Raw genomic sequence first — 15858 nt, forward strand, 5'->3', positions numbered from 1 at the left:
ACACAGTGCTTTACATATATATTGTACATTCACATCAGTCCCTAACCCTCAAGGAGCGTACAATCTAAGGTCCCTAACTTACATTCATACATACACATACTAAGGCCAATTTAGACAGGAGCCAATTAACCTACTGGCATGTCTTTGGAGTGTGGGAGGAAACCGAAGCACACGGAGGAAACCCATGCAGGCACAGGGAGAACATGCAGGTGGTGCCGTGGTTGGGATTCGAACCAACAACCCTAGTACTGCCAGGCATTTTTAAAGGACTGCTAAGGGACTCATGTGTATGGCATTAGGCATTAACAAACAGCCTCAAATCACTGGCTCAAAACACTTTATTAGTATTGCTTAAATATTATTCTTGTTTTGCAAATGGGTGCACATTCATAGTCCATCCCTGTAGCCAGAGTGAAAGAACACATTCCTGGGCACCCCTTAGATGTGCATGGTCCAGAGAGGGAGTACAGGCTGTACAGGCCAACAAATGACACCATGAAACTACAGGGTCAATGTACATCTTATGATGGTGAAAAAACAAAAGGTGAAGGTAGGAAGTTTATAATGCATTTAAATAAACAGAAAGAAACAAATAGGAACTTGAAAAAAATATTTATTTAATTTTTACTCCAGCAACGCTGTTAGGATTATAAGAAATACATGATAACCAAGGAATACCCACACTGGGCAAAAGGTAAATTGGATGGGCTGGAATCTAAAGTGCAGTTGCAGAGGGAAGTGTTGGTTTTGTTGAACACAGATCATGTGTATAGAAGTGCTAGGGGAGCCTGACTACATTTTAAAGTATATGGGTAGCTTCATGAAATATGGCTAAAGAACATAATTAAATGCTTGTATTTTTTTGCAAAAATACTGACATACAGTACTATTCATTTATTTATTTCAGGTACTTGTATAGCGCTGTCAATTTACGCAGCGCTTTTACATATATATTGTACATTCACATCAGTCCCTAACCCTCAAGGGGCATACAATCTAAGGTCCCTAACTCACATTCATACATACACAAACTAGGGACAATTTAGACAGGAGCCAATTAACCTAACAGCATGTCTTTGGAGTGTGGGAGGAAACCGGAGTACCCGGAGGAAACCGACGCAGGCACAGGGAAAACATGCAAACTCTAGGCAGGTGGTGCCGTGTTTGGGATTCGAACCAAGGACCCTAGCAGTAACTTCAGCCTAGTTACTGCTAGGCCGAAGTGCTAACCATTTAGCCACTGTGCTGCCCAGTACTACTGCTAATAAATAATAATTATAAAATTATACCTTCCACTGGGTACACTTTCTATAAAATGTGAAAAATGTGGATGTAGTTTGTGCAATTCACATATTTCACAAAGGATTTGCAAGTCTGTTCAATCAGTCTTGTGAGGTGGGTACTCCTGTCAAATAAGCACAGCGAGTTGTGGAACCACCCCAGCCTATAGCTGGATAGTGAAGGTGCAGCAGTACACTGATAAGGTCATTCTTCTGCTTTCTTCTGCTGTAAGCATGCTTCCTGATATCACCGCGCAAAACAAGAGCTTTACTTGCCCCACTCTAAGTGCGAGCTTTGTTGTGCAGGGGATTAAAGAAACCTTTTAATATCACGCCAGTTTCAGGTACTTGCACTTTGCTGCATTTAGAAACACATTTACTGCACCAGCAATATTATATCTACCTGTTAAGTCTTCCAAGGGAGTCTTGGGCATGGTGTGCCAATGTGCATCTAGTGAGGCTCTGTGTTTAATTTTTCTTGCCTTCTGTATGCAGATTTTGTGATAACCTTTGGTCTTTGTTTACTAATTTCTTTGTCTCTAAATTGTCTGCCATTTTTGCAAATCATTATGCTTTATTTTTCCATATACTGCGCTTGTATACTCAGTTTATTTCCTTGTCTATATTTCAGTGCACCTATTGTACTATTCATTAGAAAACTTGTATGCTTTATTTTTGATGGTCAGTGCTCTTGTTTATGACCGTTTCTCTGATGCTGTTGATTCTATAATAAAATCCATTGTAAAATAAACACATTTAATTACCAGTATTTGTGTGCTGTACAGCTTTAAAAGTGTAAAGTATAAAAATTTGCATACACTGTAAAATACATCCTGAGCAGTTCTAGCAAACTTTAAAGCACTTGATTTGGAAAAACGTGCCAACAGTAAGCTGGATGTCAATAAATTTGCACAAGCCATGCAGTGCTTGTCTTTCCCACAAATTCTATCTATTAAAGTTTAATATTTCCACAGTATGATCCATTCCGGTTACATACAGTTTACTCAACCTTTCCATACACTCTCTGATGCTCCATGACTAATAACAGTTATGCAGAATATACATCGTAATGCTAAACTCCAGCTGCTAAACACATTAGAAGAGCTTTTTCCAAGGGTATATTTGTCTACTGCTGTGAAATGTAATTAAACTTTGGCAACTATTGTTCTGAGAAGGAACACTGCTTACTGTTTCCATATATTCCTTTCAGAAATTCCTTATATTTCTAAATTTTCATCTAACAAAAATATATACCAAGGATTCAGAGTAAACACTAACAAATTCTCTACTTTGGAGAGTTGAGGTCAATTTTATTTTTCATTAGAAAACTTTGTTACATTCCACAATAGTTTTGTAATGGAAACAAAGCAAGAACATTTTTTCTTATGCAATGTAGTGACATCAGGTGGTAATCCTAATGTCCAAATGTTGCCTTCAGATTTGAACAGATACCTAACCAGTGGATCATGGGGGAAAACAATCTATTGGGTGGGCAAGATTTCTCAACTAATAGACTATTGGACAATGTGTATTGGTGTTTGAGCTCTTCAGATAACCTAACACAAGCGATATTAAAGTTTCAAGAAATAAAGTTTGTGTGAACTTTTTATGGATGTACGCATTAATATATCCTAAAGTGATTTGATCTGATATTTATCCACATCATCATCTTATTTAGAGACTATATATATATATATATATATATATATATATATATATATATATATATATATATATATATATATACACATACATACATATAGATAACCTAACACAAAATCACTTTAATAAACAAACAGTTTAAACAATTAAGTTCTTTGACGGAAACAAAATAAAGAAGAGCTTTAGTCTCCCCCCAAATACTGTAATTGCTGACTTTTAATATAAGGACATTTACCTGTTCAGAGATCCAGCACTGTCCTCACCCGAGTCAGTTTTTCACAAGGCTTTGGATCCCTAGTGCAGGCATTTTAACTAAGGGAAACTGTCTGTATAGCCTTGCGGCTTCACAGCTGGCTTCCCACTGTGCGCGTGTGAGTCATGCTGCGCTTTGTGAATGGTCCTGCAGTTTTCTGGGACCTGTGGTGTGTCCCAAAAGGCTGCCAGGGAAGGGGGGGGGGGTGAACCAGGTACGTGCTCAAAACCAGGTACCCATCCCCCTCCCCCCAAAAAAATGCAAATGTTAAAGAGGAGGGGGAAGGAGGCAAACAAGCAGAACTTTGACTTTTGGGTGAACTTCTGCTTTAAAATTTTCTTTAAAAAATGCCCCAGTGTCAGTGGAAGTAAACGATGTCTCGGGCTTGGAGGAGAATTAGTGCCCTGTGATTGGTATTAGTGGAAGAATAGTGTCCCATGATTGGTATTATTGGGAAGAATAGTGTCCCATGATTGGTATTATTGGGAAGAATAGTGTCCCATGATTGGTATTATTGGGAAGAATAGTGTCCCATGATTGGTATTAGTGGGAGGAATAGTGTCCCATGATTGGTATTATTGGGAAGAATAGTGTCCCATGATTGGTATTAGTGGGAGGAATAGTGTCCCATGATTGGTATTAGTGGGAAGAATAGTGTCCCATCATTGGTATTAATGGGAGGAATAGTGCCCCATCATTGGTATTAGTGGGAGGAATAGTGTCCCATCATTGGTATTAATGGGAGGAATAGTTCCCCATCATTGGTATTAGTGGGAGGAATAGTGCCCCATCATTGGTATTAGTGGGAGGAATAGTGTCCCATCATTGGTATTAGTGGGAGGAATAGTGTCCCATGATTGGTATTAGTGGGAGGAATAGTGCCCCATGATTGGTATTAGTGGGAAGAATAATGTCCCGTGATTGGTATTAGTGGGAAGAATAGTGTTCCATCATTAGTATTAGTGGGAGGAATAGTGTCCCATGATTGGTATTAATAGGAGGAATAGTGTTCCATCATTGATATTAGTGGGAGGAATAGTGTCCCATGATTGGTATTAATAGGAGGAATCGTGTCCCATCATTGGTATTAGTGGGAGGAATAGTGTCCCATGATTGGTATTAGTGGGAAGAATAGTGTCCCATGATTGGTATTAGTGGGAAGAATAATGTCCCGTGATTGGTATTAGTGGGAAGAATAGTGCCCCATGATTGGTATTAGTGGGAAGAATAGTGCCCCATGATTGGTATTAGTGGGAAGAATAGTGCCCCATGATTGGTATTAGTGGAAAGAATAGTGTCCCATGATTGGTATTAGTGGAAAGAATAGTGTCCCATGATTGGTATTAGTGGGAAGAATAGTGCCCCATCATTGGTATCAGTGGGAGGACTAGCGCCCCATCATTGGTATCAGTGGGAGGAATAGTGTCCCATCATTGGTATTAGTGGGAGGAATAGTGCCCCATCATTGGTGTCAGTGGGAGGAATAGTGCCCCATTATTAGAATCACTGGGGGGGGGGGGAATAGTGCTCCATCATTGGTGTCAGTGGGAGGAATAGTGCCCCATCATTAGAATCACTGGGGGGGGGGGGGGGGACAGTGCTCCATCATTAGAATCACTGGGAAGGGGGGGGGGGGAATAGTGCCCCATTATTAAAATCACTGGGTGTCATTGGAAGGGAAAATGCCCCAATGTTGGTGGCAGTGAGAAAAATGGTTCCCCACTGTTGATGTCATTGGAAGGAATGGTGCCTCCTTGTTGTTGTTGGTGGTGGTATTAATGTGAAGAATAGGCTGGATAAAGGCAAGCAAGGTCCGCAGTTTGGAGACCCCTCGCTCTAGGATAATGACACCATAAGCAAAGGGTATTGCAATCAATGAGAGTATCTCTACAGCAGGGGTGTGAAACTGGTGGCCCTCCAGCTTTTGCAAAACTACAAGTCTCATCATGCCTCTGCCTTTGGGAGTCATGCTTGTAACTGTCAGTCTTGCAATGCCTCATGGAACTTGTAGTTTGGCAATAGCTGGAGGGCTGCCAGTTTGACACCCGTGCTCTACAGTAAAGAAAGCATAAGGTGACAGCAGCAGAAGGACCTTTAAGGAATCTCTTGAGTTTGAATGACCAATGATATTAAATATTCAACACGAAAGGATACTGCATGCCTTAGGTTCCCAAAGCACCTTCCTAAATCCTGACCCTAACCTAGCCTTAACTCTAACCCCTTACCCTAACAAAAAACAAAATAATAATAAATGAATAATAATAAAAAAACTAAAGGCTGATGGAAAAACTAAAAAAACAGAAAAACCTAGCAACAAATGATGCAATAGAGGATATTTTTCTGTACTGGCTAATAAAAAAAATGCCAAAGCTAAAAAACGGTGTATAAAAACGTGCAAGAATCGCAGTAAAATTGTGGTAAACTATGGACGAAAAATCTCGCTAAAAACACTACGCTCAGATGTGAATGGAGCCTTAAGGCAATGGGTTCTTTCTTGCCTAAAAACTGTTATTATTTTAATAATTTTTTAAAAAAGATGTACAAATATAGCAGTTTGTGCATTCTTACTTTAACCACTTGCTGTGTGACAAACGTATATAAACATCCTGACGGCAAATAGTCAATACTAAGATCATTGCTGCAGCCTTGCTCTCTGGTGCTGTTTTTTCAGCCAGTGATCGGCTGTTAGGTAAAAGTTCTCTGGGTGGCTTACGAGCCACCAGATCACTTTTATTTATGGCACTGGGAAGAACTCTTTAGGCTATCATTAGAACTATTAGGCTCGGTTCACACAATTGAGGGCCGTGCAGCCCATGTTTGCTCAGGCACAGCTGCCCTTTCATTTGAATGCCTGCAGAAAAAAAAGTGCATTCACCTTTTTAAAAAGGTGGCCACAGAGAAAAGCATGGTCTTTTTGAACATGCAATTTCCCTGCAGTTCCTACAGCTGCAAATGCACTGCATTTTTATATGCGTGGAGGTGCAATTCATTCTGAATGGCAGCCTTGTGCGTTTTCTCACAGCAGCATGTTTTCACTGTGGATGGTTGCTGCAATTTCCGCAACCACCGGCATAGATGTGAACCAGGGCTTATGTGTGACGAGTACCATGCTACGTTTTAAAAGTCATTATTTCAAACATACAGGTAATGCCAAAGGGTTCAAAAATGTTTTCATGCAATTGTAGTTCTGTATTCTGGAGCACATATATATCTGTAAAAAATAAAGCCTGTTTGGCAGTGATGTCTTTTCTGTTGCTTATAATCACTCCGTGTAAAGCCAGCTTTTCCAATAGCGGTTTTCTAGACCTTAAGAGAGAAATCTGATACATACTAAAAAAGCAGAGAAGACAGAACACAGAAGTGCCTGTGCAGGCTTCCAGATCAGAAAGCAGTGAAAGCAAAATGGTGGAACAGAACATTCAAAAGAACCATGAAGCATCACATGAAGCGACCTCTGTTGGACTCGTAGGTTAAAAATGCCTGTTGCCATACAAATGTATGCAAAATATGAGTAGATTTAGGCCCCATGTACACGGGACACTTCTGAATGATGGAAAAAGACTGCTGGAAAACGTAGGTTAAAAAAAGTCTGTTTAACTGCGTTTGCATAAACAGTTTATGTGCGTTTGCGTTTAGAAGCATTTTTTAAAAGATAAGCACAGGAGAACCTCCCAAATGCCAAGAATGTACTGAAAAGTGGTAAATTATGAACTATTTCAGAGAAATACAGAGAGTAGAAGCAGAGACAGCAGTATGTGTTGAGATTAGCTTAGGTGTGAGTGGCTCATTAACATTTCTTTTGTTTCCAAGGGTGGGAAAGGTGTCTGGTGGAGTGAGTCATTAAGGCCACTTGGCAGGGGGTCTTCATGAGGAATTTGAGGTGTGAATGGTCATTAACATATCTTTTATTTCCAAGGGTGGGAGAGGTCTGAGGTTTGAATTGGTCATTACAATGTGTGACAAGCTTGGTAGGAACATCCTGTGTTCAGTGTTTTGTCCATCTGAGTACCTTGAAAATGCTTTGCATGCATTTTTCATGATTAAAAAAGGCTCTGGACAGCAACAGGAACTGGAAGAGTTTAAAAAAAAATTTCAAATGCAAACGCTTATAAGCGCGATTTGCTGCCTTTACAAGCATTTTGCGTTTGAAACACTGATAAAATCAACTGCTGAACGCAAGTTTTCTGCATTCAAAAAAACGACTATAAACTCAAATGCCTGTAAACGAAGATGTGTACATGGACACATAGGAAAACATTAGGGTGAGTTCAGGGGCTGCTGAAAAAAATGCTGAACAGCTCCTAAACGTGAGTTTATCAGCTGCAGTGTACATAAGCTCTTATACTTTAAAAAATTACCATACCATCATTACAATGTGTGACAAGCTTGGTAGGAACATCCTGTGTTCAGTGTTTTGTCCATCTGAGTACCTTGAAAACGCTTTGCCTGACATTAAAGCTTAACTAAATCGAAAATCAAAAATGTCAGAAATTGCAGCTTACTTGTCCTTAGATGTGGTGTCTGCATTACTTTTCTTCAATTTCAGAACATTTTCAGCAAGTACAGAAAATACCTGTCAATCTTTCCAGGGCTCTTTTGGGATTTAGATATGCTTTAATTTTTGGCATAATAAAACCAACTCATCATTAAAAAATCTTATTTTCAATTATTTATTACTGCCATACAGCCACCCCAGTCCTAATCATATTGGCAAAAAAAAAGGATTGTAAATTGAAATAGCAGTCTGAGTTATTTACAGTCTCTCATTGTAAACACGCTGATATTTCCTAGAGCCAAGCTGGTCCTTATGCAGCACACAGGAGCCAACCTATCTGTCTGTCAGTCAGATTGATCCAGCCAAGGACAAAACACAAGCTGGAAGCTGAAAATTATAGATGTGAGTGTTAATTTATGGCAACCCACAGTGACAGAACTGCTGCTTACAATGAAATTGATAGCCCTGTCATATGTTTAAATCCACAAAAAGGCCTTGAAATCTGACATCTCATTTTCTTTGTTTTGTTTTTTTCTTTTAGCACTAGTGTACCAGATTTAATTGCACAAGCTCTGTTTTACTGCACAATGCCCATTTCTCTGGAGTAGTAAATAATGGAAAACATTTTCTAATGAACAGTCCGCAATGATCTATTGCCATCCATGTTTCATATATGTTCTGACACTGTATTTCGAGTTTCTCTTAACATTGTTTATAGTACATCACTAGGGGATTTTTAGCATCTGTGAAGAATGTGGATTCTGCTCATTCAAGGCTAAAGTGGATACGAAGGCTGTGATTTAACACAGAACTGCAGGAAACCTGCTAACTATATAGATGAAATACATATATTGGAAGTATTGTACCTGTCAAAGGTTTTGTAATTCTTATAGACAGTCTTGTTAACTAGACACCCCTACCCGGCAGGGCAACCAAGAAGAGGATCTCATTTTTCTCCAGTAAAGCTACCATTACTAAATGATCTCCTTATTTTCCAAAATGTATTCTCTCACACCCAATTCTTAATGATCCTGTAATTCATTTTTCATTAAATGGTTTCTTATAGTGTTTTTCCTCCTAGTAACATTATCCACAAGCTACCAACCCTCTTCTTTTCCTCCTCACTTCCATTGTTTGTGTGCGTCAGTTGCAGTCATGTGCACTGTTCTATGTATACTACAAATCTCATAGTCCATCTCGGGAGCAACTAAGGTAGGCCACACATTAGGCAGGTTGAAAGAAAGAAAATTGCTCGATTGCACACAGTCAGTGTTGATGGGGGAATTCCTCCCACAGTGCTATTGTGTTCTACCGCTGGGGAGCCTTCTCCACCAGCAGACTACAATGATCCTTGTAGGAGGCCATAGTTGCCGGCAGTGATCGGGCGTAAAAACCTGGTCGGCAGGTTGCACTGAAAACTTCAGTACAACCAGCCTGCCCATAGATGGATTGAAATTCAGCTGATTCCTGACAAACCTACTGAATGTTGTCCGTCTATGGCCATCACACGAGAGGATGGCTACATTTCTACATACAGCAGGACCATGAAGGGTAAACATAGCCGCCTTCTGACAGGATGTTAGATAACATCAGAAAAAAAAGTTGGAGGAGGCCAACAGCAACAAAAGGTACTTTTTGGAGTTAGGATTATGTACTTGGATAGAATTGTTTTTAAAACCAGAGTTCAATGCTACTTTGGAGTGGAACTCAAGCAAAAGAAAAAAAACAAAAAAAAACCCCACTTTCTTCTGACTTGTGTTGCATACAAACAATTTATCTCTAATGATGCTTATCCTAGGTCCAGATACCTGCTGTTTAGTGCCACATTCAATCCGCATGACATGTGAAATAACATTGCTTCCTATGGTGCTTGTTCACATATGTCCGCTGCACTGGCAGTGCAGATTCAGTATGGTTTGAAAAAGAGTCATGTACAATTTCTGAGCAGTGCCTTCAGGTTCAGCTGCGGATTATTGGCTATTGACTTGTATGGGAAACGTTTCTAAACCGCATATGTGTGAACAGGATAAAACCCTGAGCTTATCCTGTCCTGAACCACTGAACAACTACTGTGTAATTTAGCTGTGAAACCTGAGCTTCAATCCTCACCGCACATGTGTGAATCAGCTCTCAAGGTGGAAATCCTACATTCCTTAATGCTGGAAGGTACAGCCAGTATTGCAGCCAAGAGTGCTATGGCTCATACAGTGAAGGATCCTGTTTACCCGCCTCTTGTATGCTTTGTATGCCTTGTATTTTATTAACAGAATACAAAACAATTTGTGAATGGACAAGGGGAGAGAAGAGACAAAGTAAATGGGAGGGATTTTTACCTGACACAGAAGCACTCCAGACCTGGAATAAATATCATTAAAGGTAACTTGTCTGAACATAGCACAAGTCAGATTTCATCCCTGGAGTTCCAATAGTGTGTGATCTTACCGAAAATAAAGTAACGTACTGTACAAGAAACAAACATGATAATACGGTATGCCAGCAGAAAGGAGCGTGTAACGTAAAAAAAAAAAAAAAATTATATATATATATATATATATATATACACACATATATACACACACACACACTATCGTTATTATTAGAGACATTTGTCTTACCTGTCATCAGTCGTTGGGCTTCATAGGGTTCCATGTAGCCATTGTTTTCAGTTATCACGCCTTTGTTCTTCTGTTCGTTTTTGGCATCGAAGGGATCAGAGTAGTCATCAGCAATCACAACCTGAAAGAAGAGGAAAGTAATATTCATTATCTAATCTTCACTTCTTCTTGCTTTTGAAGCTGTTGCCATAAAAAAAATTATAAGCGGTTTTAAATGTGCTTGGAAACCTAGTGCATTAGAAAGGATGCACACCTAGGAGTTCCAAAAATTAAAGTATGGTGCCATCAGACAATACTTAACCTCCCTGACGGTATGATTATTTCAGATTTTTGGTGCTGAAAGCGGTACCATTATTTTGCATGGAAATTTGGCGTTTTATATTGTAGGCTGTAATTTTTAGGAATAACTCACTGAAATCTGTCTGAACAAGAGTCTAGTAAACATCCCGGGTAGGATAAAACTTGAAACACGAAATCATAAATTATAATTTAATAAATAATCATAAAAAATAATATAATAATAATAAATGTAATTCAATAATATAATCAAACCAAAAACACTGAAATTTGAAATATAGCGCCAGGTTCGCACATCACTGAGCAAAATCGTTTTCAGTTTCTGATGATGAATTTCCCCACGAATCATTATCACTCAATTCTGCAAGTGGTTCTGATTTACTATCGCTGTTCTCTAGCTGGTCTAAAACCGCTTTTGACCTAAAGGGGCGCTTTTTGGACGCCATGGACGTTTCTCAGTTTCCAGGCAGAAAGAACAGTAAAAATGCAGGCAGGGTGCAGGACAAAGCACTAGGGACAAAATGTATGTGAAATGCTTTGATACAGTAATGTTATACTATGTGATTTTAGTGAATGTCAGTTTTTGTCATTTTCAAATTTCCCGCCGTTCCGTCCCCCGTACGTCCCGACGCACGCAGGGGACGGAACCCAGAAGACAGATGCTGGCATCCGCTGGATTACATTGCCGGGGACACTGCAGGAGGGACATCGTGGGAGCGCAGGACAAGGTAAGTGATCGAGGGATCACGGAGCAGCACTGCATGGTAAGCCCGAGTGTAGCTCGGGGTTACCGCGTGTGGTACTGAAACTTTACCCCGAGCTACACTCGGGAATACCGCCAGGGAGGCTATAGGGAGTTGTCAGCATAGAAATCTGAGAGCACTCAAAATAGCTTTTTGTGAGTGCATTTCCGGAGTGGTCATCCTTATCCTTCACTGAATGCATGCTTCTTTCAGCATAGAGCATTGCTTCTGTGAAGAGAGGATGAAAAACACGAAGCTTCAAAAATTAAAAACCAGCAATGAAAGCTCCCATACTTGTATCCTGTTACAGTTGCAAGAAAAAGTATGTGAACCCCTTGGGATTACGTGGAGTTTTGCATGAATTGGGCATAAAATGTGCTCTGAACGTCATCTAAGTCACAACAATAGAAGAACACAGTCTGCTGAACATAATACTACACAAACATTAGATGTTGCCATGGTTTAATTGCACATAACATGTAAACATTCACAGTGCAGGGAGGAAAAAGTATGTGAGGCCCTAGCTTAATGACTTCTCCCAGAGCTAATTGGAGCCAGGAGTGAGCCAACCTTGACTCCAATCAGTGTGATGATATTGGATGTGTTGCTGACGGCTGTCCTGCCCTTAAAAAACACACACCTGTTTTGGGATTACTGGTTTCAAGAAGCACTGTCTGATGTGAACCATGCCTAGCAGAAAAGAGCTCTCAGAAGACCTACGATCAAGAGTTGTTGACTTGCATGAAGCTGGAAAGGGTTACAAAAGTATCTCCAAAAGCCTTGATGTTCATGTGTCCACGGTAAGACAGACTGTCTACAAATGGAGAAAGTTTAGCACTGTTGCTACTCTCCCTAGGCGCGGTCGTCCTGTAAAAATGACTGCAAGAGCACAGCGCAGAATGCTGCATGAGGTAAAGAAGAATCCCAGAGTGTCAGCTAAAGACCTACAGAAATCTCTGGCACATGCTAACATTTTAGTTGACACATCTACAATAAGGAAAACATTAGACAAGAATGGAGTACATGGGAGGACACCACAGAGGAAGCCATTGCTGTCCAAAAAGAATATTGCAGCACGTTTGAAGTTTGCAAAAGAGCACCTGGATGTTCCACAGCACTACTGGCAAAATATACTGTGGACAGATGAAACCAAGATTGAGTTGTTTGGGAAGAACACACAACACTATGTGTGGAGAAAAAAAGGCACAGCACACCAACATCAAAACCTCATCCCCACTGTAAAACATGGCGGAGGGAGCATCATGGTTTGGGGCTGCTTTGCTGCCTCAGGGCCTGGACGGATTGTTGTCATTGATGGGAAAATGAATTCCAGAGTTTATCAAGACATTTTGCAGGAAAACGTACGACCATCTGTCCGCCAACTGAAGCACTGCAGAGGATGGGTGATGCAACAGGACAATGACACAAAGCATACAAGTAATTCAACAAAACAATGGCTGCAACAGCACAGAATACGCCTTCTGGAGTGGCCCAGTCAGAGTCCTGACCTCAACCCGATTGAAATGCTGTGGCATGACCTTAAGAGAGCGATTCACACCAGACATCCCAAGAATATTGCTACACTGAAACAGTTTTGTGAAGAGGATTGGTCCAAAATTACTCCAGATCGTTGTGCAGGTCTGATCTGCAACTACAGGAAACGTTTGGTTGAGGTTATTGCTGCCAAAGGAGGGTCAAAAGGTTCACATACTTTTTCCTCCCTGCACTGTGAATGTTTACATGTTATGTGCAATTAAACCATGGCAACATCTAATGTTTGTGTAGTATTATGTTCAGCAGACTGTGTTCTTCTATTGTTGTGACTTAGATGACGTTCAGAGCACATTTTATGCCCAACTCATGCAAAACTCCACGTAATCCCAAGGGGTTCACGTACTTTTCTTGCAACTGTATATGCACCCTAATAAACAATTAATGGGTTGGTGTATATTGAATTTTACTTTTTGAGCTGATTTTTCTAATCACTTAATATTCAATCTTTGGTTTACGAAAAAAAAAAAATACTCAAAAGGATTCTCAAAGCACTGCAGGATAACTAAGGAAACGGCACTACACAAATACTTCTTTTGCAGCCATGCTGTCTGTGACTGAAACTTCAGAAGAAAAAAATTTTATTCTTACACATGTAGATTTTTTGGTCTGCGGACTAAGCCAATAAAAAAACAAAAGTAACAGATTCCGTTATCCACAATAAAGCTGGCCATACATTACACATTTCTTGTTCAATTTCCTTTAGGTTTAACTTCAACTATGTAGTGCAAGGGCCTGCCCGATTGCACACAAATTGAAAGTGTTCAGGTTTGACCGCATACTATATGGTTTTGGTAAATCTAAAGGAAAATTGTATAATGTATGGACAGCCTAACAGCACTGATGGAGGAACCACCTATGCTGGGCTATTGTATTCTGATAGCCGATGTGTGTGTCCACATGGCAAATTTTGCTGGTTTGTCAGGAACTGATAGAAACTTGCACAGTGCATGGACAGCTTTATTCCTCAATCAGAGTCACACTAAAGCTGCAAAATGTCTCTATGCTCTTCAAATCAAAGTAAAGGGAAGAGAAGATAGGTAAATATTGTATAAGGCCAGGGCTCAAGCATGGAGGTATGAGGGGTAAGGGGAAGTGCCTCCAAGATGGGTACCAGCCATCATTACAAACAATCACTGCACTACAACATATAACAGAATGAACAATGGGAATATCTAAATACAGTAAAGGAAAATGAAAAGGGAGAGGATGGGAAGAGGAAAAAAAAGATCTAAAAATGGAACTAAGCAAGACTTACTAGAAAGTTCAATAGACTGCACAATGATCATGAAACTCTGCATTTAAAAGTGATATTCATTGTCTGCCTTCAATACCATACAACCCTGTAATTCAAACATGGCACCTTATATTCATGTCCGCAAGGGCTTGTCTGCTCTTCCTGTTAAAATAACAAAATGTAAAATACCCAACTCATTAGAATTTATAGTGGAATATTTTCTCTTTTTACTATGACAGTTTTCCACCTGCTTGACATGGTTTTCCTTTACAATTACAGATATATTAACTTCACTTGGATTATATGTTAATAACCACTGGGGCATATACATCCCGTGTGCCCCTGGCAACTCCAACAGAAAGCTGAATTTTTTAGTACATTTTACTGGCACCAGCTTTTCGTTTAAACCCACAGACCCTTCCAGCTAATAAAAGTATTATTACATTTGGTAACTGTAAAGCATGTTAACGTTGATGAAAATAGCAGTGCCTTTGGCTAGATTCAAAATAAATGTCTGCACACGAAACACAAAAGATTTCAACATTTTCTATGGTAAGTCATGTTGGGACACTGTAGTACAAGAAAGATGAGTTCTAGGAAGCTCATGTCTATAGTTCTATAGATGGGTACCACAGTGATTAGCCCTTTTGTTTTGCAGCACTGAATTTGAGGAACTACCTGCATGGAGTTTGCACAGTATATGGTCCCTGCGTCAGCATGAGAGTCTCCTGTTTCCACCCATAATCCTTTGACTCCTCCTGTTTCAATATGGTTTTCCCACTTCTCTTTTCATAAGAAAAAAAAGAAAAACTACATCAGTGGGAAAAATGTTAGAAACTCAACCAACCTTACAGCCCACACTGCCAAGGCAAGGGTGACATCATGGTGCTTCTAAGACTTTGGAATTGATGAGGATCCCAAATCTCAAGGCAAGGCTGACTGCATGCTGCTTCCAGTAAGATCTTGGGAGCACTAAGAATCCTAATTCCCAAGGCAAGGCTGACGTCATAGTGCTTCCAGCAAGACCCTGAGAATGCTGAGGATACTAAATCTCAAGGCAAGGCTGACTTCGTGATGCTTCCAGTAAGATCTTGGGAGCGCTGAGAATCCCAAATCCTAAGGCAAGACTGACGTCACAGTGCTTCCAGTAAGATCTTGGGAATGCTGAGGATCCCAAAACTGAAGAGATTCTACACTGGGCTGGAGTGTCTTCTTCTGAGATTTGGGATTCTCAGCACTGCCAGGATCTCACCGTAAGGATTGGACCATCAGCTTCTTCAGTGAAGCTGAAGCTGGCTGTAAGGCAAGTAGGTCTTCTAACATCCTTTCCCCACAGGTCTGTTTTTATAACACATTTTGGTGATTTGAGATGCGATGTGAGGACTGATATCAGCCAGCTACAGACAATGCGATTTTCTTTCCTGCAAGCATAGTCCATGTTGATGTGCGAATACCTCCCACAGAGCTATTGTGTTCTCCTGGTGGGGGATGAGCAGTCCCTGCCAGGGGAACACATTGATTATTGCTAGCCATTGACATTAATTGCGTGAAAATTCTGCCAGGCTGCTTGTACCCAAGTCGTACAACAATTGAATTGGTTACAATCAGCCTGGCCACAGATGGTACGAATCTCAGCTAGTCTCTGCTGAAACAACCAAAATCCAAACCATCTATGGCCGGCTTAATTCTCCTGCATACTGGCTGATCAAAACAACAAATTCAAGA

The 15858-nt window shown here is 40.3% G+C and overlaps 1 protein-coding gene across 1 annotated transcript in view; it reads right to left on the reverse strand.

Annotated features, from left to right (window-relative positions):
* The window catches only part of SHB (SH2 domain containing adaptor protein B), a 342168-nt gene that overhangs the window by 177428 nt on the left and 148882 nt on the right, over window positions 1–15858 (reverse strand). The window contains exon 2 of the mRNA XM_089674562.1: window positions 10306–10426. Within this exon, the coding sequence (XP_089530688.1) occupies window positions 10306–10426 (121 nt within the window). The remainder of the gene's footprint in view (window positions 1–10305; window positions 10427–15858) is intronic.

The sequence above is a fragment of the Staurois parvus genome, unplaced genomic scaffold (assembly GCF_062004578.1).
Source record: "Staurois parvus isolate SC_StPar_1 unplaced genomic scaffold, SC_StPar_1.0 ptg000012l, whole genome shotgun sequence".
Taxonomy (NCBI): Eukaryota; Metazoa; Chordata; class Amphibia; order Anura; family Ranidae; genus Staurois; species Staurois parvus.